General features: G+C 31.4%; 1 protein-coding gene across 1 annotated transcript; it reads left to right on the top strand.

Moving 5' to 3' along the window:
- The first annotated feature begins 18,191 nt into the window (after positions 1-18,191).
- On the top strand, positions 18,192-22,127 carry LOC114178822 (peptide methionine sulfoxide reductase (Protein of unknown function DUF829, transmembrane 53)). The gene is made up of 7 exons (XM_028064933.2): positions 18,192-18,677; positions 20,106-20,163; positions 20,332-20,412; positions 20,524-20,559; positions 20,655-20,894; positions 20,962-21,103; positions 21,196-22,127. The coding sequence occupies exons 1-7, from the start codon at positions 18,466-18,468 to the stop codon at positions 21,657-21,659; spliced, it is 1,233 nt and encodes a 410-aa protein (XP_027920734.1). The 5' UTR covers positions 18,192-18,465; the 3' UTR covers positions 21,660-22,127.
- The last annotated feature ends 3,188 nt before the right edge of the window (positions 22,128-25,315 follow it).

Consider the following 25,315-nt stretch of genomic DNA (forward strand, 5'->3'; position numbering starts at 1 on the left):
TTTTCTGTGAAAAAGTATCTTTTCTTCGACCTTGTTGCCTGCATGTTTCCTTTTCAGCTTTCCGTAGCTTCAATTACCTTTTTTATGTTTTGCATTCTTTTTTCTTTTAGGTCATTTGGAATATCCTCTCCATCCCGAGCTATGATGATTCCCCTATTTTTTGTGGGGACCATGTGTGGCTGGTTCCTAAGAAATGACTGCACAGACTAATTAAAGTCTTCTACATCTCATACGCGGATTGATGATTGAATTTCAAGGTATATGCTTTGCATTACCAACATACACAAAATTAACAACCACTTACAATGACCACCGAACCTCCAACCTACCCTTTTAATAAACAAAAGGGAGTAATGACTCTACAAATCCATACACCTACCCTACATGTCTAAATTTATGGATTTGCTCGGTTAATAATGGAAACCATGTTCTCCTTCGCATATTTTTTGTTAGAATCATTTTTTTTAAATGAATAGATATGCATGTAAGAGAATCTGGTCCATTATGTAAGTGGTATTGTCTTTTTGGTGTTGATCTTCAATTATTGAAGTTGCTAAATGTGTATGTTGATGATTTAAAAGAGATAAAAAGCAGTGAGGAGGTATTACATGGGTTTAATTGAAAGTGAAGGGCTAACGGTTTACATGAGAATCGGTTTGAGGAAATAGATAGGCAAAAAGTAAAGTAGCTTTTAATCTTAATTTTGTATGTTTCCTTATCTCTTTTACTTGTTGCTTAACGGTTGTTGAGTAAAGGGTATATGGACGTGACATAATATTCGTTATGAAGGGGTGATGACAGAGTGAATTGTAGAAACGAAAAGAAAGAGGGTCCATAGGTGCCATGTACAATGTCATGATTACACACGTGTCCAAAATGGCAGCAGCAGCAGCAGCACCCTTATCCATGTCATCATGGATCCAAATGTGCACTTTCCAGCCTTCCAGAGTCTATTTTCCTTTTTCTATATGATGAACCAAAAATCGATATAAGATAAATGATGCAAGTAGAAGACTTGCACGTGGTGTGGTGCATTAATATCGCCAGGTTTAATTTGCTTCGGATCTGCTGCCATTTTCAAACAGAGTGCACACCACACAATAACAGATATGCAGGATTTTTAACGTGCGACCGATGCTAAATTTCGAAATTCAAACAAACATATAAAAAATAACTTTAATCAAATTTATCATTATTTCTCAGCTCAGGTACGCTATATTTTACATCCAGTATTTTTAAAGATTATATAGAAAACTCTTACTTAAATGTAATTAAGTGTAAACAACAAATATACTTATTTTCGTATGTTTGAATTGTGCAATTGTATATTTACTACGCCTACGTGGTTTAGTGAAAATATTGTCTCACTAATTTATGTTCGTTTTTATTCTTATTATACACATACATTGGTATTATTTTACCAATGTGTTATTTACAGGGTGCTTTTTATGTGATTTAATTTGTATGTACGTTTAAATGAAACGTATGTAATGTATAATTGTTGTCTATATATATATATATATAATGTTTTAAATATTTAAACAGTAAATTATATCCTCAATGAGAACAGTAAGTGTAATTATTTATTCAAAATATAGACAAAAAATCAAAAAACGAAATTACCATAAATTCCGCGAGACGTTATGGATTTCAAAGTTTATGTATCATTCTTTTTATATTATTTTTTTCAAACAACATGACACTGTTATTTTATTGAAGATATTGAGAAGATTAAAGCCGTTGTCGAGAAAAAGAAAAAAGAAATAAAGAGAATGTGAAGGATACATAAGAAAGAAAATGCGACGCACATAGGATCTCAGCAGCGTAGATGGTGGGGAGGATGGAATGTTGCTTATTAATGGAAGGTAGACAAATATTATTGGTATCTGATTTTCATGTAGCCAGTGTTTAGTGATTTTTTAAAAAGAATTACAGAATAGTAAATAAAAAATTAATATATTTTTGTCCTCATATAATTAATTACTTTACTAATTTGACTCTAATTTTAATTTCATCTTCTACTATTTTAATTGGTTACATCTAACTTATTTATTAAATTAAAGCTTAAATAGTAGTTTGGTTCTAATTTTCGTTCGATTTTTTTAATGTGGTTCTACTGTTGATTTTTTTTTTTCAATTTAGTCCTAATATTGGTAAATTTTTTTCAATTTGGTCCTTTTCGCTAACATCGTTAAAATAGTTAACGGATGTGAACAGTAACCGTCACGTGTCATTTTATTATTTTTTTTATTTTTTGTTATTTTTTGTTATTTTTTGTTATTTTTTGTTATTTTTTTTAGTTTTTTTAATTTTTTTTTAATTTTATTTTAAGGTATAATATGGATTCCCATACATATGTATAATAAATTCATTAATCACATTTTCAGTACATTAAACGAGAAATATACACAATTTTAGTATAGTATAACAAATTTAATATTATAAACCATTGAAATTATTAGAATTATCATTAACATAAATTTAACTTCCAAGCAATTATTTATAAGTAAAAGGCTTACAAAAGAGAATTTGGACTATTACACTTTTAATAAGAGTCATATCCTAACTATCAACTATATCTTTTAGCCTAATTTTAACAACTAGTATTAAAATTCAATTTCTAGAGAGTTGTACACCTTATCGTGAGTAGAGAGGAGATCCACATGGCGGGTATGGAAGGACACCTTATATTTGAGAGAGCATCCCTCACAAGGCTGCCTCTAGTGCATATATATGAAATTACTATATAAAAAAATGGTTATCCAAAAATGTAATTTATTTTGAAGCATTGACATTTTTGAAATTACTAGTAAAGAATATACTATGATTCCATTAAAACTTTAGTCTATTTCAATATAGACTACGGTTCCCCAAAAGAACCGTAGCCTATAGTGAGAGTATCTCACTATAAGCTACAGTTCCTTTAAGGAATAGTAGTCTATCTTAAAATAGACTATGATTTTAACTGAACCATAACCTATATTGCCTCAAATAGGTTAATCTTCTTCGTTTTTGCTATACTCACAACTGCCATTGTTGTCTCCAACTCTGTCATGAAAGATCATCCCTTCCTTTTTTTCTTCTCCCTTTTTTTCCACACCACTACTTACCCTCATTTTCTTCTTCCCTTTGGATTCACACCACTTTCTCACTTTTCACCATCTTCATGGCTATAATATCTCTTAGTAAGCACATTGCCACCCACATTGTTGTTGTTGTCCCTACTTTGGTGAAGGCATTCCGACCACACTAAGTTGTTGCATTCTCCGTTTCGTTCTCCTTCTCATGGTGAACAACACATTCCCTGCTTTGGACCTTCTCTTCTCCTTTTTTTAATTCATTTAAAATATTTGTGTGATATTATTTGTATATTATTTGAATTATTTTATGTTATTTGGGTTATTTATTATTTGATTATGTTGCTTGGCATAATCTTTCTATAATTAGATTACTGTGTGCACAAATTTCGTTTGTTTAGTGTTGAGATTTATTTGTTGTTGTAAGAAGTGAACTTTATTTCTTGCTTGAGAGTCAACACAAAAAATATTTACTATTGCCAATTTGAAAAGTTTGTATATTTCTTTTACATTAAAATAACAAGAGGCAATATTAATAATTAATGTATTAAATCTTGAATTGTCTGATTGGATGATTTAAGAAAATTAATCACTTTTAATAGTTTTTTACTGCATATATATTTTAATATGTGTTTCTTATATTTTTGTGTTTATTAAATTATGTTAGTTTTTATATTTATTATTAATGTTTTTTACTTTATTCTTTGAAAAAGATATGACTAACGATCAAGCTACATTAGGTTCGGATGTGACTTGTACGAGATTTATTAGGATCCATCATACTAAGGTCTCTCTTACTTAGACGTGCTAGTGGTGGTAGAACACCACTCACCATTGACATCAAAATTGGCATGGTTTCATAGTTCAAATGTTGACATTTTAAACAAATACCTAGGAGTCATGACACGTTAAAATATTTACATTCTTGTACTGTCATGGGATCATGTGCGCGAGACTGAACGAAACATGATTTAGCAGGACATCTTGGTAATGTATCTTATTTTACTGTTGTTATATTTTTATTATATTGATTACAAATAAGCGTTGTGTGGTTTTTTATTATAGACATAATTTGATATTCCCAATGTAGGAATGCTAAGAAATAAAGTTCTTTCTTTGGTTGTCCTCAAATTTCGTCAGTTAAAGTCACAATTGAAGACAAATTATGTGTTTGGTCGTAAAAGGGGTTAAAATTCTTGTATTGGATATGCGACAATTGATAAAGAAACTTTATGTTTATTTGTTCATATTCGTGAATATGAGAAATGGAAGATTAGGGCACTTTATTTCATAAATATATCAACTTTTCATTGAGTGCAACATAATCTAATTCATAAATTTGGTATATTATATGTTACAATAAATTTGGTATATTATATGTTACATGATGACATAGGAAAATGGCCCAGTCCATCATTTGCCAAAATAAAACCCCATGCATATTGTCTCATGGTAGGTATAAAAAACTAGAGGAAGCTATGATAAATGAAAAGGAGAAATCAAGGCCTCCACCTTCTAAGGATAACTATAGTGTTATCCAACCTCCATCACCACTAAGTTGATGCCAAAATTGGAAGCAAGCTCGTGTATGATCATCAAGTGTTTATACTTCTAAGGTCGCACACCAAGTGTTAGAAAGAATTGTAAGATATAACTTCTCCTTACACAATGTTATGATTTGCCATGAAGAAGATGCTAAATTGCTTTTGTATGTTGCAAGATTCCTTGGTTAAGCAAAGCTCCCAAGGTACTTTCAAAGTTCTTAATCGTTAGAACATACTTGTTACTACAATTAAATGACTTGATCACTTTAGGCGTGTGCATGCTACTCAATCAGGAATAGGCATTTGTTGTAAGACCCAGGAAATTACATAAAGAAATAAATATTTATTTAATAAATGGGAGAGCGGAAAATTAATTAGTGCAAAGAGTTAAGACAAGGAGTAATGGTAGCTTAAGAGGTTGAGCGTGTGGAATGGTGTGGAGAGGACTTGGGTTTGAGTCCTTAATATGTCATTAATGTGTTGATTTAAGTGTTTTATTATTTAAATGTATGATTGACCCTGGAGTGGGATAATATAATCATAGATGAGTATGAATTATCATAAAACATGAATTGGTTGATTGATTATGCATTTCTTTGGTAATTGTATGGATTTGGGTTCAAACCTTGACTAACACTAAATAGTTTCTTTTTGCCTAATTTCTTTTTGTCATGGATTGGAAAGTTCAAAAACCCTAGACATCATAGAGAGCAGCTGGGAGGGCTGAGAAAACCACCTGTTAGTGGCATTCGATGGCCATTAACATCCCCTAATAACCATTTTCGTTTTTTTAATTAATTAAATTAATTTAGGGTTGAAAAGTGTAAGAGATGGGAGGTTTTAGTGTGCTAACAGAGGGACTGAGTTTAGCAATAAGAAGAGTGAGTTTTCTGCACCAAAGAGAGAGAGCATTGAGGGTTGGGAAGAACTTTTGGAATGGAGGCAAGAGCTAAGGGAAATGTGGGCTAGGAAGAACTCTATGAGTCACAAAGGAAGTAAGGAATCCAAGTTAGGATACCTGCACCTTGTGAATTTAATTCATAATTATATATTTTGCATAATGTATGGATACCTGTGTGCTTATATTTCTGCCAGGTTGTGGAATTCTTTTGGGTTTGTTGAATTTTCTAGAAGATGCTTAACGGCTTTGAAGGCCCACTAGGCAACTCATTAGGAAATAGCCTAGTTTTTGGGTCTGTTAAGAACCGCCAGACAACAAGGAGTGGCCGCTAGGCGACAAGCATGAGTTTGCATGTCCACTCTGTTTTCTGGGATTTTGTGGAAAATTGGTGAAAATTTGGGTGCCTTATGTTTACAGTGATTTGTTTTGGACATGTATTGGTTGAATGTCGATGTGGTGATTAAGATTGATTGAATTGGGGAAGAAGTTTTCATTAGGGTTCGTGAGGGATTGGGAATGAGATAATTTGTATGAAAATTGTTGTAATTCGGTATGGGTAGGGATTAATTGATGTATATGATTACTAGAACTATAAATTAATGGAAATGGACTTCAATTGGAGGGTTGGGTAGTGTTGTGGGAATTTTGGAATTTTCTAAGTGCAGAAAATTGGGTTATGGACAAGAACCCTAATGCACCACTTGACAGTCAATAAGGCACCGCCAAGCGAGGCTAGGGAAATGCAAGGACAGGTTCTGGTGTTTTGGACAACGTGGGTTGTGGGGTAGCCAATTCATGGAAATATGGGTGGGAGACCATGCTAAAACTAGAATTGTTAAGGAATTGGAGTAAATGGCTTAATGTAGATTCTATGGTGGTGAATCAAGATTAGTAACCTGGGATATAGGAATAAGATGAGTCTAACTTGGATTATAACATATGGGATGTATAATGTGGAATTAATAAGTGGAATCCTAAAATTTTGTGTGAGGTTAATGGTAGGTTAACACTATGAATTGTTAAGAGAGAGGGAGTGTTATGGGTATTGTTTGAGGTGGGTAATAGAACTGGTATGAGAACATAAACATGTGAATGCTGAATAATTCATAGGAGCATAGGTTGATCTTAACTAATTCTAAGTGATGGCTTAGTTATGTTGGAGAATACATGTGGGGATAAAAATGTTAGTAAGACATATGAGAGATGGATTCCAGTCATGTTGCATGGAAGGTAGGTACTTGGCAGTTCTGCGATGTGCTTTTGATGATTTGATTGTGTTAAATGATGTCCTGGATTGTAAAACCCAATAAGAGACGTTGTATTGGTGTATCGCCTAGCAGTGAAGTTTGAATTGCCAAGCAAAGACTACAAATATAGGGGGTCACTGGAACACTTGGCACTTAGCAGTAGAGTTGTCAAAAAGGGTTGGAACTCGTGAGCTAACCCGACTCACCACGGGTTCAGATCGGATTGGGTTGACATTTTTTTTACAAATTTCAATACGGGTTGATTTTTAACCCGACTCACCTAGAACTCGGCTCACCCGGGTTGCTGAGCCGAGTTGGCTCACCAACCCGCAAATAGAGGGTCACACTAGTGTTTTTTATTAAGTTGGGCTTTGCATTTGAATCATGTTAGGGTTTTTTTAGCCAACACATAAATAATTTGTGTTTTTGTGATTTTGATTTGTATTTGGATTGTATTAAATTTTATTTAGATTTTAATTAGAATTATAATTTAGTTTTGACTAAAAAAAATAAAAAAAATAATATTTTTTTTAATTAACTGAATCCGTGAGTCAACCCATTTCACCCACCAACCCGTGGTGGGCCGGCTTGGGTTTGAATTTTTTTGGCTCGCTAATAAGTGAGCCGGGTTGGGTTGACTCACTAAATGATCAACCCGTGGTGGGTTGAGTCGGGTCAGATCAGGTTACCTATTTTGACAGCTCTACTTGGCGATGAGGGTGATTCCCCCAAGTGATAGTGATGTGGGCAATGGCCACTAGAACACATGGCGCCTGGCGGTGAGAATGGTTCCGCAAGGCGATAATTGCAGAAAAAGAGACCTTTGAAGCACGTGGTGCCTGGCGACGTGTGATGCTCACCAGGCGGTCTACAACGATATTTTGCCTGGCGGCGCTTAGGTTGCGCCAAGCGATAGTGTGGGGACATGGTTGATTTTATGATTGTGATGCATGGGTTACATGACTTTGAATAATTCCTTTGGGTATGAACTTGCTGGGGACCCATTTACAAGTTGTAGCTTGTAATGGGGGTTAAACACGTGTGGTCCGAGTTGTAGTTTGGTAGTATTGGAATTCCAGTGTGAGCATGCTAGTTGTGGCTCGTATGAATTTGTTCCACTTGATTGTCCTCCACGGTGGTGACCGGTGAATTTATATTGGTTTATCCGTATACGTTCAATTCTCTTAATTTTCACTTAATAAGTTCCACTAATCAAAACTTTAATTACAAATAAGTATACCAATCATTCTTGATTATTCCTTCTCAATCTTTTTCTAAGACTGAAAATGTGAGTATTCTCTATCGTAACTCTTTGCTATAATAAGTTAAAGGAAATATTATCCTCAAAGAAAGCTCATAGAAAGCTCATAGTAAACTTTCTCATAAGTGGGTGACTTCACCAACTTAAGAAAATAAAGTTATTCAAACATTTCTAACAAACATGAACACAAATGATAGAGCCTAAACACTAGGTCACCATAAATATTTTTATAACTCTTATAAATAAAAAGTTGCCATATCCATGTGAAAGATGGTTGAAAAATAGTAGCAAACTTAGATAGGCATATTCAAGCATATATGGTTATTTCATTCGTTGGCTTCAAAGTATTTAACAATAATAATGTGCTAGATTATATAAAAAGACAAAAATATTATTTATAAATTTTTAATTATTGTGAAGTTATATCTTAGAGCAAGTAGAACTTATATTTTATATTCACATGTTTGTATAAACAATCACTACAAGAAAACTATTTATTACTGACGAATAAATTTCGACGGATATAAATTCGTCGGTAATTTCTTTTTTCCGACGGATTTATCGACGAATATTCTTTGCGAACATTACCGACGGATTGATCTGTCGGTAATATGTTTTTGAAACTTTTTTATTTACTTGCCGACGGATTGATCCGTCGGTAAGTTTCCCAGATATTGTGCACCAATTTACCAACGGAACTTACTCCTTTACCGACGGATTATTTCCTTCGGTAATTTCCTCGCTGTAATTAAAATCGAATTTCGCTCTTCCCCTAATTCAGTTTCCCTGAAAACGCGAAAAGGAGGGTGCAGAGGGAAGAAGGTGCAGAGTAGCGTGGTGGCGCGAGCGGTTCCGTCCAACCCTTTTCTGATTCAAGGTTTTTTCCCGTGCCGGCGCGACGTTGCGACAATGAGTGTGCCCTGGCCTTGCCGTGACGTTCGTGGGTACGACGCAATCAACAGCAGGGAGCTCCGTCTGCGTTCTTCGTCGAGGTCACCGGCGTAGTGGAATGGTGTGGTGCAGAGCAACCCCTTTTTCGATTCGACTTTGTCGGCGCGACGCTGCCACCGTGAGCATGCCCTGAGCCGTCCGTGACTTCGTGGGTGTGGTGAAATTGAATTCACAATCTCCGTCAGCGTTCTCCGTCGAAGTCACCAACGTAGTGGTAGTTGACACTCTTCCTTTGATTTCTTTATCTCTCTACATATTCTCACTGTCGTTTTGTAATTGGTAATGATTTTTTGGGGGACCACCGTGGTTGAAGCTTTGGATTGGGGGAGGCAGCAACTATCAATTTTTTGGGTGCTTAAGCGCGAGTCTGAGCCATTGCAGGTATGAGCTTTTTCTCTTTCTCTCTGGAGCGATAATTGATTGATGTTATTTTTTGTTTGTATGCTAATTTGATTATGTGTTTGAGCTGGTAGGCAGAGATGTGGTGTATTTTTTGTTTGTATGTTAATTTGATTATGTGTTTGAGCTGGTAGGCAGAGATGTGGTGGGGAGAAGAGTGTAAAGTGTGTGTTGATTGATTGAAATGGATAATTAAAGTGAAAGGTTAAATGTGCGTTTGGATTTTGAAATTTGGTTTAGAGTGCCCACTCCTTATGTAATTGTTTTTGTTTTGCAACATCTTGCAAGTAGGCTTTGGCCTCATGAGTGTAGTATATTTGGTGCTGCTTTACTAAAAATTTTCCTTCATCACTTGATGTTGGTTTTGTTACTGATTTATTATGTTGGTTTGTCGGTAAATATTACAGACTAGCCTTTTACCGACGAAATTTTGCCCGTCACATTTTCGTCGGTAAAACTACATTACCGACGGATTTTTGGCTTTACGGACGGAATATGATCGTCGATAATTACTGTTTTTTTTGTAGTGAATTATTTGTTGTACATCTTGTCCTTAAACTCATGTAGTTCAGCATGCAATTAGGAATGAGTTAACCTATTTGCTATAAGTCAAAGGTAGCAAAGAGAATGAAAATATTTATACTCAATTGATTGATCAACAAAAACTTTTTTACCTTTGATATTGAAAAAAATGAATGTAATCAAGTTATGAATGAATCAATATAAAAAACAAAGTATTTATTACTTCTTTCTATTACAACTTTTGTACTCTTGATCGCCATAAAAACTTTACCGAAAGAGCTTGCTAGCTTTGTTACAAAACCTACATTTGAATGTCTAATAGACGTATTTATAAAAATATTTTTGAAATTTTTTTTTTTGATATATTTAAATGTTCCTACATAGAACATTTTCTAAAATTCAAGAAAAAATTGATTTGAAGAATTAAAAGAAGAAAGAAAACAACCCAAATTTGAAAATAAAATAATATTGTAATAAAAACAATATAAATAGAATCCACTGTTATTTTGATGGCCCGTTAGTAGCCCATTCCATTTAGGTTAAAGTCGACTTCCGGTAATATATTTTGACTTCCGGAAGTGGATTGACATATTTTGACTTCCGAAAGTCAACTTCCGGTAATATATTTTGACTTCCGGAAGTCGACTTTTGATTATATATTTTGACATCCGGAAGTCGACTTTCAATTATATATTTTGATTTTCGGTTATATATTTTGACTTCCGGAAGTTGACTTCGGTTATATATTTTAACTTTCGGAAGTCGACTTCCGATTATATATTTTGACTTCCGAAAGTATTCTTCACCAGAAATTGACATCCGAAAATAATTTTGGGGTTGTGATCTACATAATTTCGCTCAAATGATCAAAGGGTATTTTTGAAATTTTAGAAATTATTGGAGGTGCAGAATTGGAAGTGCAGGAAGAAAGCCCCTTAGGTTTGTGTTATTTTGATGGGCCAACTAGTAGCCCACTTCATTTGGGTCTGAGTTTGTATGCATCGTCCATATTTTTTTTTGCAGGCAATTTTTGCATCGCATGCCATAATTTTGTTCTTATCTCTTCCTTTTCTTAAGTATATGTTAAAATAATATATTTTCTCCTCTTGTACCATTCTGCTTCTTTCGCCTTCTGATTTCCTCCTCTCTCTTCTTTGCTTAATTTTGATGCTTCTTTTTCCCAATTGAAGCATATAAATTAGGAAGGTCTTATCAGGACTTCGAGGTGTCATGACACGTCACACCGTCCTTTTTAGATTCTTCGGATATTCCTCTTATTGAAGATAAATAAATGTACCCATAACATTTAATTTTTTTTATTCACATTTACACACGCCTTCAAACATATAAATAAAGAATCCAATCCTCTCTTCATAATTCTTTTTTCCAGAAAATAGTCAATGGATAAAATTTTTAAAGGGTTAAATATGTTTTTGGTCCCTCAAGTTTCAGCGAAATTTAAAATTAGTTCCTCATCAAAACTTTTGACCAATTTAGTCCTCTATCTTTCAAAATGCATGAATTTAGTCCTTTAAACCAAATTTTGTTAAGTTTATCTAACGTTTCAAGCGCATTTCATGATAGTATTTAAATTATTTACATTGTTTGACACATTTTTGCTTTGATGTTAACTTAAATACTATCATAAAATGTGTTTGAAACGTCATATAAACTTAACAAAATTTGGTTAAAATGACTAAATTCACGTATTTTGAAAGATGAAAGACTAAATTGGTATAAAGTTTTGATGAGAAACTAATTCTAAAAATCACTGAAACTTGAGGGACCAAAAACATATTTAACCCTTTTTTTAATAAGTATCTTAAAATTTTATAATAGTATAAGATTATTAAACTTCTTTTAAAACGTATGTTTACTGTTTATAAAAACGATTAAATTTAGATGTTTTTATTTAGTTTAGAGAAGTTTTATACTTATGAAACGGTTTCTTGTCAAATCATTTGACATATACTTAAGAATTCGTACCACATATGTAACGTTCTAAAAAATTTGATTTTCTAAATAACAACATGCGTTGTGGGTATAAGAGAATTTGGTCTAAATATGAACCAGTTGCCTAATGAAGTACCGGTGCTTAACTTCTTTTTTAAATTAAATAGAAACAAATATATCTTATCTTGAAAAATAATTTTAACATAATTATAAAATGTTTAAAAAATTTATTTGAATGTTATGTTCAGTGGCAGATCTTGACCAACATTGTTGGAGGAGCCAAAACAATACATCCAAAATTTATACATTTAATTATTGACATTAATATCGTAAAAATGAATACATAACTTAGTATAACAATAAACTACATCATTAGCGGGAATCAAACCACAATTAAAATCCAAAAGAAGAATGGATGATAATCAAACCACACTTAAAATCCAATTATAAAAAACACATAGTACAATCCATTTTCTTCTATGTTTATCAAATAAAAAATTAATATACAATAGACTCACTAAATAAATTATTAAACTAATATTTCACTATCAAGTGAGACAAAAGATAATTACTTTCTTCTTTATTTCTCCGAGAATAGAAGAGAACAACTTAGATATAAAAACAAAAATAATAGATCTTTTTCTCTTGAGAAACAAAAGAAAATAGACATATAATGGAACTGCAATTAAAATCTGATTATAAAAAACATATAATACAATACTTTTTCTTCTATGTTCATAAAATAAAAAATTAATATAAAAGAAGTTCATTAAATAAATTATTAAACTAATATTTCACTATCAAGTGAGACGAAAGAATTACCTTCTTATTTTCTTCCTCGAGAATGAAAGAGAACAAAAGAGAAATAAGAGCAAAAATAAAATATCTTTTTATTCTTTATTATGTATGGTTTTATATTTTATTATTTATTACCATTAATTATTATTTTTATAAAAGAAAAGAATATTTGATTTAATATTTATAATAAAAAAAAATCAAAATACACAATATCTATCATAAAAAAAAATTAAAATACCTATCATAAAAAAAAATCTAAATTTTGGGGGGATGGCCTTCCCTTGTCACCATTATCTAACGGTAAAGAAAACATAATATTATGAAATATTCAATATTAGGAGGATTTTCTTCCATGTCAAATACCTTAAAATAAATTATAATTGTTTACATTTTATATTAGAATACCAAATAAAATTTCATGTGAGCCAAAACATTTATTAAATTTGCAAACTACAACATTGATGAACTTAGTTGATAAAATTAAAAAATATTTCAAAAAAATATAAAAGGAAAACAAATATTCAAATTAAAATATATTTTAAATGTTTGTTTACTTCAATTTTTTAAATTCTAATGAATCTCTTTTTTATACACTAATAAAAGTTATAATATATCACTTAATCAAAATGACACAAAGAACAAATAATAAACATAATAATAAAATTTTGACATAGATTTTATATCTTTTGAACTTCAATATATGTTGGATAGTGACAAAAAAATATTCATAGCAATTACATTAAATTTTTATATTGTAGTAAACAAAAGTTATTTATACAATTAAAGTGAAAAAAATTACAGTATGATTAATAGTGAGTTATAAAATAACAAATAATTAGATAGAATATATCGAAATATTATTCTACATGATGAAAATAAACAATAAATAAAAATATTAAAAAACTAACAAATGTGTGTTTTAGAAATAATTTGAGAGACTATCGAAAGAAATCGCACAAAGGAAATCAAATGTATAATTAAGGTATGATAAAATGAAAAATACCTTAGAGAACTAATTATTAAATTATGTTTGAAGTGGTTAAAATTAAATAGAAATATCATTAGTGACCAAAAAATTTGTCATTAAATTACAAATAAATTAGTAATTAAATTGGTCACTAAATCAAGTACCGATTCGATCATTGAATCGTTCACTAATTTAGTCATTGATTCAGACAATAAATCAACTACTACCACCAATGACGAAAAATAGTGACTGATATGGGTTACTGACTAAATCAGTCACCATTTCATGTTTTTCTTGTAGTGAATTATCATATACTATTCCTAAATATCATTTTATATATATATATATATATATATATATATATATATATATAATTTTAACCACTTCAAACAGAATTTAAAGTGAAAAAATTATATTATGATTAATAATGAGTTATAAAATAAAAAATAATTAGATAGAATATATCGAAATATTATTCTACATGATGAAAATATAAACAATAAATAAAAATATTAAAAAACTAACAAATGTGTGTTTTAGAAATAATTTGAGAGACTATCGAAAAAAATCACACAAAGGAAATCAAATGTATAACTAAGGTATGATAAGACGAAAAATATCTTAGAGAACTAAGAAAACTTTTCAAATATCAACATATATACTTAATGGTTGTAAAATAACAAAAATTATTTTAATGAAACAAAAGAGTTCTTCAAATTAAACAAAAATTAATAATAATAATAAGTAAAGAATTTTTTCATATTACCTTAAATTGAGAGTATAAACATTCTCGTGTGAAAGGAAAATTTATAATAAATAAAAATATTAAAAAATAATATAAATATTCAAATGTGAGGCATAATTTTTTTTTATTAACATACATCATTTTAACATAATTACATAAAGGTTATGATAAGATGAAAAATATATTGGAGATGAGAATGAGTTTCATGACAAATGAAATAATTAAAAGAAAAAAAATATATATATATATAGATAGATATAGGGGTTACTTGATTAATTGTGAATGTTTTAATAATTTAAACGAGAATGGAGATATGGCGGGGACGGGTATTATGGCGGGTATATGTACATCCCCATACCCATCCCCATACCCAACTGAAAAAGTCGGAGATTCGCCATACCCATATCCATACCCAGTCAATGCGGGGATTCCCCGTCAAAACGGGGACGGGTTCGGGCAATACCCACGGGGACGGGTTTATTTGCCATCTCTACCATTATCCTCCGCCACCGGTTATGTTTATATTATAAAATTTGTACTTTTAAACTGTATTTATACTATTATACAAGGGAAATTTCTCTTTTGATACATACATTTTTTTTAATTTTAAATTAAAATAATTATTTTATAATTTTTGTATTTTAATAATTATTAAGGTGTAAATAATTATTTTGTAAATATTTTTTGCATGCAACCTATCAGCTGGTATTTTGAAATTGATAATTGTGAGACTCAATTGTTTTAATATTAAAAATAAAAAGTTTGTATAATTAGGAAGTTTTATAAATGAGTTTTTTTTTAAACGCATTATCTCTGACTTATCCATAACAGTTCTCACCCTTTATTTGTTTGATTGAAGATTCGAGATCCCAGAAGTGATCCTTGCGACGAACTCTTCAATTTGGACAGATCAGATCCTCTTCCACGTAAGTTGAGTTTTACCCCTTTCCTTCGTCTACTTTTGTTTTTTGTTGCATGTGAGTTTATCTGCTTGCATGTGCCTTTTTAATCTTCTTTTCGAGTCTCTACCGATTAGTGATCATGATGGTTTGGTCTGATCGTTCTTGTGATGTTTCTATGTGTAAATAGAGTATTTTGTGTGGTTGAAGGTAGTTTGGAGTTCTTAGAGCTGTTTGGGTCTATTATGTCGCTTTGTCAGGTAACAGAAGCTAGTATTGACCTGTGTTGTGCGAGTTTTATTGATTTGATGTTTTGTATGCTACTGATGTATTGAATTTAGGTGAAATTGATTGTTTCTGCTAAGTCAGGTTTGGTGTATTTGTTGATATGGTCTTATATGGTTTGGATGATAACTTCATGCTTGAGTGATTTGGTTTGATTTTGTTAGAATTTGAGCAATTGAGCAAATTGGTATGAGCTCCCATGTTTTAAAACTATTTTGAACCAATGCACTAAGAGAGGAGTACTAATTTAATCAATTGAAGATGTCCAATTTCCCTCAAAATCAAACAATGCAATTACTGATATCTGATATAGCATTGAGCGGTGTGTTAGTAGGGCACCACTGAGTGCCAGCTTTGTGCTGCAGGTTTGGGAGCAATTTAGGTTAGAGTTGTTGAGCGTCAGAAATATCGTTGAGCGTCACTTTTTGCGAAAAGTTTGGTGTTGAGGGCTAGAGATGTTGTTGAGCATCACTTTTTGTGAGAGGTTTTACGTTGATCGCCGTTTTACCAAGAGGTATGTCGAGTGTAGCCTCTGAGCTCCAATTTCTCTTTTGATCTTGTTTTTCTCTTTAGTTGTTTTGGTAGTTTGGATTGGCTAATATTCATCTTATTTATGGCTTTAATGGTTAGTAATTAATATGAGAATGTTGCTAGGAGCATATCTATTGAGAAGTTTGAGGAATTTCATGGAGAAATTCTTATTGTTGTAACTTTAGTGTATGCATTGAGGAATGATTTTCAATAAGGAGTATCTTGATACTCTAATAACCATTCACACTCAAATAGAACAAAATGAGTTGTGTGGTGAAAGTTGCAAGAGGTCCTAGTCTATGGGCTTTTTTGGCTAAGACGTGAAGGAGATTAATTTTGTGTGTGGTAAGATGATAACCACTTTGGCTATGGATAGTAGAGGCTAGTGAGTGCTGATGTCAATGACATGTATTTGGATACTTGAGTTTAGAGTCAACTGTTTTGTGTGCATATACATTCTTTGTATTTTTTCCATGCCTAGTTTGTATATATAATATGATTTATTGGTTTTAAGTTAACTCTTTTGTATACTAGCTTACCGTTTGGCATGCTTTGTGTTTCTTGTGTTTTTTTGACTCTTTTGCATTGATCACCTACTGATGTGACCAATGAGGAAGTAGGTAATGATATGTTTTTGGAGGAAGGTAGTGATACTACAAGGTAATTCTATAGCTTGTAGTGGTTTCCTTGTGTAGAAATTAGTTTTTGAAAGAATTTTGTGCTCTTTAGGTTTTTTTTTTTATATATTCTATTATTATGATTATTATTTTGGAAAAACGGTATTTATACTATATATATTCTCGCTATCTTTGTTTGTTATTAATCTTATAATGTCTTATTTAATAGTTTTATACTATTAAATGAGATGTTATATTTTATCCTTAATTTTTTGATAACCTTTTAAAAGTAATTTTTCTTTATTTATAATTATTTATTTGATTTGATTTATGTTATCATGTAACCAAATAAAAATCAATTCAATGCTAATTTCTATTTAATATTATGTTCAAATTTAAAACTTATTAATTCAAATTCTATGCATTTATTACATTCAGATTAACTTGAATATGATAAATTTTTAGTTTCAAGTTTTCACTGAAAATATTTTAATGATTTTTGAAGAACAAAAATGTCTTATTGAGTCTTAAATTTTATTAAGTGTTGTTTGGGTCCTTCACACATGGTATCACAAATTTTATTTTGTTTCAACACACAACCTATATTTAAAACAATATAAGAAAAAAAGTTTGTAAACAGAAAATTGGGTAAATAGTTCTAATTAAAAACTATACTCATCTAAAAGTCTATGGGTCGCTCTCAACTTAACTAAAAAATGTGTCTTGTCAAAATTTTAAGTTAAATTTCACATGGCAAAAGTTCAAAATTTATTTGGAAACTATTATTTTATATATAAATAATATTGATGATTATTATTTTGTTAACGCTCACGCAAAAGGGTGTACCTCAATGATTTGCTTCAACGTGAACAAAAGCAATAATCTATGACTTCACTTTCAAAATTACTCTACAGAACTATTTAAAAATCCTTTGATCAAAGCAGAAATGCTAAAAAATGAACATTAAATGTGATTTAGGGCAAATAAAAAGAACACAATATAAAAATATAACTGATAGAAAACAATTTCGCCAGTTTACTTAAATAATTCGTAAAATGATTTACATCAAATAAAAAAGTTAATACTTCAAATTAAATTAGCTTAATTTTCATAAATTCTATATTTCTCTATTGTTATAATTTAACATATTTAATATTCTTAGTTTTTATTAATTTAATCTAATCATGTAAAGCAAGATTCCATCAACCTTTTCTGTTTCTTTTTAGTGAAAAACATAAAGATAAAAATATGTAGTGTTTGTCCCACAATCTTTTCCATTCTTTAAGAAATAATTATGTCCCTCCACAAGCTTTATTTGTTTATACAAGCAGCATTTAGGTTGTTTTTATATGTTTATAATACAAGTACAAGAAAATTACCATAAGAGGGTCATGTTTCAACTTGACACGCCAGAAAGGAGAAACGCAACGTAAGAACACCATGGGTGTTGGTTAAATTAAAATGGTGACGCGGAAAGCAAATCTCTATCCATCATGATGTGGGCCTCTCAGATTTGGCATTTCTTACTGAATAATACAACCAAGATCGAATTGAACCATTCATGACCGTGAATTCCTGCTTCAAATTTTACCCACAACAAACGCATACCACCATATCCGCCATCGTACACCATCACCCACCCGTTAACCAATCGAATCAGCACTCAACAAAAACCACAACCCTTCACTGTTGCCGCCTTCAAAGCTGCCAACTTTCGAATTTCCGAACTCAAATTTACTAGGTCCGCTTACTGGGTCGTCTCCGAGCTATGCGTGGAGCTGAGGGTGGTGGTGGTGGTGGTGGTTTCGCCGTCAGAGGCGGTAACATCTACTGGGGAAGAAAAGAGGAAACTGGTTTCAGAGGAATCGTGGTAATCTTCTCTTGGGTTTCTGTTCCACAGACCATCTTACGAGAATTCGTTGATCTGTGTTCCTTTTTCGGGTGGAATTCCCTCGTCTGTTCTGCAAATTATCTCTCAGCGTAAGTTTTTCTGTTTCTGAAATTTCCTTTCTTTATTGTTTTTCAACGTCGTGGTTTCATTTATGTATAGCTTCTAGACCATTATATTTTTCTCTCCATTTTGTTTGTTGCCTGAGAACTGCTTTAATCAATCAGATAAATTAGTGGATCAGGAATTTAGTAAAATTGGAGGGCTAGGTTTTAGATGAGGATGAATTGCTGTAAACATCAGAGCTTTCTAACACTATTTCTTAATCCTGGTGTCACTTTATTATGTTGTGCATTTCGGACAGAATAGTTGTTTTTCTTTTTTTCATTTTTCTGGTGAGGAGGCAAACATGCGTCATATTGAGAGAGAGAGAGAGGACAGTTGTTGTGTGTTGCATGTCAAGTTTGCGTAACCATATGGAATTATAATCGGAGAAGTTTGGCTTGGGAGATGCTTTACACGTGAAAGTAGCAGAATGCTGTTTAATGTATTAGGTTTGCACCTTCCATTAGTTATTTGTCTCCAACCGGTGAAGAAGAAAGAGTGAAAATATTTATGAAGTTTATATATGGTTGTTGGAAACTATATGGCATGCTTTGTCAACTTCAATCAGATCCCAGTGGGGACCATGTGGTAGTAAGAAGGAGTAAAAAGATTACTCCCAATACTGGTGGGAGGAAATATATGGCTACTGGCTAGCTTACACAGACTTGTGAATTTAAGAATATGGGTGGGTTAGAGTGGTTTAATTACGGTTTAGTCACTTAATTCATACCATAATTTAATGTTGGATCGTGTCAGGCAGCTAAGGATTTATCTGCATGTCATTAGGAACGTTTACGCATCCTTCTTGAGGCATTGGGAAATATAGAACTGTTCTGTGACAAAGTTCTAAATTCTATTAGTTTTTAAGCATTGGAAAAGGATGAGGGAAGTTCTACTTCCTGTTAGATTAATGAGATTTCAATATCTAGTGACAATATATAAAATGCATTTGTATGTGGCGTGGTGTTGTATTACCCTAAGACCCTGTTTGGATGAACTTTTCTATAAGCATATCAGATAAAAAAATAAGAAGGTAAAATGATTGTCCTTCTCCCATAAGCTAAAATCATCTTGTGCACTTAACTTCTATTGAAGTTTTCTAATTTAACTTTTCAAAAACCAGAGTGCATAAATTGATTTTACCTAATAGGGAAGTGCAATTCATTTTACCTTTTTATTTTCTTCTTCTAAGTTAAGTACTTTTGGAAAAATTTATTTAAACAGGGTTTAAATCCTTCTGTCAAAAACTTAAGTTCCATGCTCAAGTTGTAACCTCCTAAAGATCTGTTGTAGCATACTATTTTGTATATACATTTTGTTGGTCACAGACCACCACCTTGTTTGATTTATACTCTTTAATTTATTGGTTGGTGGTACTGACAGAACTTTTATATCTTATATTTCCTCTCTTGCAGTTTCCATGATGAAAGTGCCATGCCATTGGCATTTTGTGTTCTTGATGAACTAATTAAGGTTAGTTTTAGAATTTGGATTGGATAGCATGCTAAGATTTGTAGTAATGCTCTTATGGACATTTCAAAATCTCTAGATAATGCCATGCTACAAATCTCTGGGGTCTGTAGTCTTTGCTTTGTATCATAGCATAGATGCTCAGTGAAATAATTCATTTGTATTATGCAGGAGCTGAGAACTAGGTCATGTCCTGTTGTATTTGCTTCTTTTTCTGCCGGCTCCAAAGCCTGTCTGTATAAAGTATTTCAGGTAATTTTAGGCATCCAATCTTATGTTTGATATGGAAAATATATAATAATTTAAAGTTGTATCCGTTTTAAGTGGAGATGTGCATGGTAATAGCTTTCTGTATAAATGCAGCTCATTGATGGAAGATGTGAAACTGCACTCAACTTGGTAATGCACTTTTTGTGGACGGTTTATGGTTTGTGGTTTGTTAAATTGTGATCCTGAAATGATTGATTGTTGATTTATTGATTTATTTGTTGTAGCCTAACTACCAACTACTTAGGAACTGTCTCTCTGGACAAATTTATGATTCTGGTCCAATAGATGTTACAAGTGATTTTGGCTTCCGCTTTGCATTACACCCCTCCATTGCAAAGGTGCCTGGACCATCAAAACTTGTTTCTTGGGTAGCAAAATCTGTTACCTCCGGATTGGATGCGTTATACCTAACTAGATTTGAATCCCAAGCTGCTGAGCATTGGCAGGCTTTATATTCTTCTGTTGTAAGTTCTATCTTGAATCCTTTTCCGTTTTACTATTTTAAACTCTGATTCATTTTCTTTTCTTTAGAATTTCGGAGCTCCATTTCTCCTTTTATGTTCTGAGAATGATGACCTTTTGAGATACCAAAATATCTGTGATTTTGCCCAACGACTACGCAACCTCAATGGTGATGTCAACCTTGTAAATTTCAGCAGCTCCTCTCACCTTGGTTCGTCTGAGACTGATTTCAACTACATTGTGACTAACTTGAACCAGTTTAACCTAAACATTTTCATTGTTATTGTTATTAATTTGTTTCAGGTCATTACAAACACCATCCAATTCAATATAGAATAGCTGTGAACCATTTATTAGAGAAGGCTGTTACAATATATTCACAGAAAGTGATGCTAGAAAGAGAAAGAACTGGTTTGGATGGTACACAGGATGAGATATCAGAGTTAATCTGTGACCTGCAGAAGGTGGCAATCAATTCAAATAAAAGCCTTAGAAGAGTTGCAGTTGGACCAACTGATCACTTCTTTTTGCCTAGTTCAGCAGGGCATTACAGTGATAGAGAATCTGGGACTCCACAGGATGAACAGAAAGAAAAGCCTGTTTGTCTGCCTAGTTTCCCAAGCATCAGTGCTCACAGTGTCCTTGGCCAATTTCTTTTCGATGTTTGTGTTCCTAAGAATGTTGAAGGTTGGGATGTGAAATTTTCTTCAGCTCCTAGGCATTCACTTTTAAGAGGCACCAAGCGCATTGGTCGGTCCAGATTATGAAACTGTTCTGATATCTGACCTGAGGAAATACTTTGTGATAAACTTGTTTGAAACATCAGCAATTTCCCTTGACCACACAGGAAGATATGATAGATTTTGATGCAATGCTTGGCTTTGGAAGTGTAATGGTTGAAATGGTTCTACATTTAATTCCTTGGCACTTACGAGAAAATGGTGGGGTTAGAAATGAACACATGCCTTTTGTATCAGAAAGGAGAGCTTCTGATGGTACAAACTTGTTGATGCTTGGCTATGGTAACTACTCCTTAGGTAATTGTATTTGCATTAAATGAGATAAAATTTACTTATGTATATATAGTTAGAGCATGTAAGTAGATGTGCATAATATATTTTTGAGGGAATAAACGTCTCTTGCTAGAGGGTGGAAGAAACTTGTAAATTAGACATGTCTAGCAATGTGCAGAAATGTTATTATACTTGTTTTGCTAGCAGAATAAGTTCATCTTCTGTACTGAGTATTTTACTGAATTAGCTGGTAGTAGAGGAATTCGAGTATGTTTGAATGAGTTTCTCTATAAAGCTTTCTTAGAGAGAAAAGTAAAAGGAAAAAAAAAAATTTAAAATGAGTTTATGATTAAATTTAGTTTATGCATTGTAGAAGTTAATATTGTATAGGTTCTTTTATATATATTAATTTGTGAAGAAAGTTTTTTTTTTTCATATTTTTTCTTTTATAATGCTTTATTTGGATTAGGATGGGGATGTAAAGGGAAAGGAGGGAAACAGAAAGTTAGGCTATTTGGATTGTGAGAGAAAATGATTGAATTTGAGTAACAAATGAGTGCAAAGTCTGTATTAAATGTGATTGATGTAACTGAAAAGGATATTAAAAATGATTGTGTTATATAATAAATTATTAATTATTAATGTCTTTGGTAGTATTTTATTGATGATGGGTATAAAATAAATTTGAAGAATTGATAGTGTCGAAATAAATTGTCTAAATGAAGTAAAAGATATTTATCTAAAAATTACTTTAATTATTTTAATATATATATATATATATATATATATATATTAAGAAATAATGAATTAGAGTACATGTTGAAATTCTTTTATCAGATATAACAAAGCTAAAAAAGTTGTAATATGTGAAATTTTAATTAAAATTTTAAATATAAACATTTATTTATAAAAGAGTCATATGTGATTGAAAATAATGTAACACGAACTAAAATTAATTTAATTGAACATGAAAAATCCTCGTATTCATAAAAAAACATTACTTAAAGAAATACACAACTTAAAAATAAACAATTTTTGAAAGAATTTTAAGACTTTATGAAAGGGTTTAAAAACATTAATGAGTCAAAGGGTTTTTAATTTTAATTGAGAAATTACTTTGGTTAAGTTTAAAAACTTTCATGCTATTGAATTTATTTTTGTCAATAATTTTGAAGTTACTTTAATTAAATGCAAAGATTTTAAATCTAAAATAAAAATATTTGAATGTAATTAGTAGAAAACCAATGACTTCATTATGAAAAACTAGTAGAATCATCTATTTCATCATCGTTGTCTAAGTCTTTTTATTTACTTTTATTTCTTTTGAAATTGTCTTACCTCTTTCTACACCTTTATAAGTGTGCTTCTAAGTAAAGTTCTTATTCGTTGGAAGACGTCTTGGGTTAGCTTGACCCTATCTATAGTTTATTCACTCTTAGTGTAACATTGCATTAGAGTGATAATAACTATTTGATGGCTCCAATGGCAGCTTATCAAATTTGACACCTTTGTCGGGAAATTAAATTTGAATTTCACTTTAACAATTTCTTATTCTAGTTTGACTAATATAATTTGTTCATATTTTACTAACAATTTATCCCTGTGCATATTTTTCTATGTTGACTCAATATTTTATTTTTAATAATTTTAGTTTGTTTTAGTTTTTCATAATGCAAAATAATTTTTCATTTGTATAAGGGAATAATTCCCTATTACAAAATAAGGAATCATGCAATTTTCAATAAGATTATGTTTTATAGTGCCAACACTTTTAAGATCCCTCGTGCAATTTTTATCTGCCTTTACAAAAGCAACCTTATTATCCATATTGTGGATCATTTCTTTTATATCATAAATAAAATTTACATAATTTTAACAACCATATTTTGTGCAGTTTTCAAAACCATATTTTGAGTAGCTACGGTTGCCACAATCTTGTGAACAACCTTCACAATATTTTAACCTGACACATGTTCAATCAAACTTTGAGCCATCCATACAAGATGTGATGAATCACATGGCTAAGCTTTTTAAGCAATTTAATTAAATGTTGGAAGATAACAAGCAAAGAATGATTGAGAAACTATAGACGAGACAACAAGAGTCTGGCGATAGGCTAGTAAGTCTCGCCATCCAAATTAGTCAACTAGGTAGTAATATTCTATAGTATAATGAAAATAACAGAGACCTTGATACTACTACTAACACACTTGCGAATGCTCGTGTAGAAGTAGATATGTCGTACTTGTTGTGCGTATTGAGGATGTTTATAATAAGATCGATGATGCTCACAATGATATCTATTGATAAATATATTAATATTTCTAAAGATGTTGTTGAACCTTTTGCAAATATTCTTCAATTGATGGTTTTAATATTTGATATAGCAGTTTAACCAACTAAGTTAGACAACTCAATTACAACAGTTCAAACACTTTCACTTGCAAGTGTAGATTTGTGCTCACAAAATGAGAATATAGGAATTATTGATGATCTTGTTGATTGTCCTAGTACACCTGATGATGCATCGAGTATTGTAGGACATCCAAGAGCATGAAAAAACTATTGACTGAACTTTTTCCCTAATTCAAAGTATTAGATCAACCCTATGGATCAAATATTATTGAATGAAAGGGATCAAATGTTGTTCAATGAAAGCGAAAAACTTGTGCAACATATTCGACATAGGTTTGATTAGTAACACCTTAAAGGAGTATATGATACAATTGTTGTATAGGAAAACACGTTTTGTGCATATGAACATTCATTTGAAAGCAATGTTGAGAAAAGTTTGATTTTTTTACTCATAGTTTTAGGTAGTAGATTTTTAATAAAAAATTCAAAAATATGCCTCTTAGTTATAAAGAAAATCCAAAATTATAAAAAACATAAAAGAGTGCAATGAGACTTGTACTATATAAAACTAAAGGAAAATAAATTTTTACTTGTGGTCAGATTGAGCGGGATGTCATAATTTTTTTGTATTCTCTCCAAAATAAGTTTATTTTTACATTGAGAACAATATGTGAAATAAGTGTGGGGGACAAATTGTAGTTTAGGAATGCTTTTGTTTTGTTTTAATTCTTCTCTTTTGGAATTTCTATTGAAAAATTTGTGAAAGTAGTTTGAGGAAACTTTGGCAAGGAAAGGCAAAGTTCTTAAGTTTGTCCATTTGTGGCTCACCTCTCTGTCTTGGGAGTTTACTTGGTATACTTTCAACATTGTTTTTATCTAGAAAACTTATCTTTTTTTTTTCAAACATATTTTCATTTGATTTTTAGGATCTGGTATAGTGATTAAGATTAGCATAATTTTGAAAAGACTGAAGCCTTAATTAATGATTGAATGGATTATTTCTAAAATATCTAATTGAATTTATTTGAGCATTGCTTGGTTTAATCTTTTGTGAA

The sequence above is a fragment of the Vigna unguiculata genome, chromosome 3, assembly GCF_037176805.1.
Source record: "Vigna unguiculata cultivar grain cowpea cultivar isolate G323 ecotype 2 chromosome 3, ASM3717680v1, whole genome shotgun sequence".
Lineage (NCBI taxonomy): Eukaryota > Viridiplantae > Streptophyta > Magnoliopsida > Fabales > Fabaceae > Vigna > Vigna unguiculata.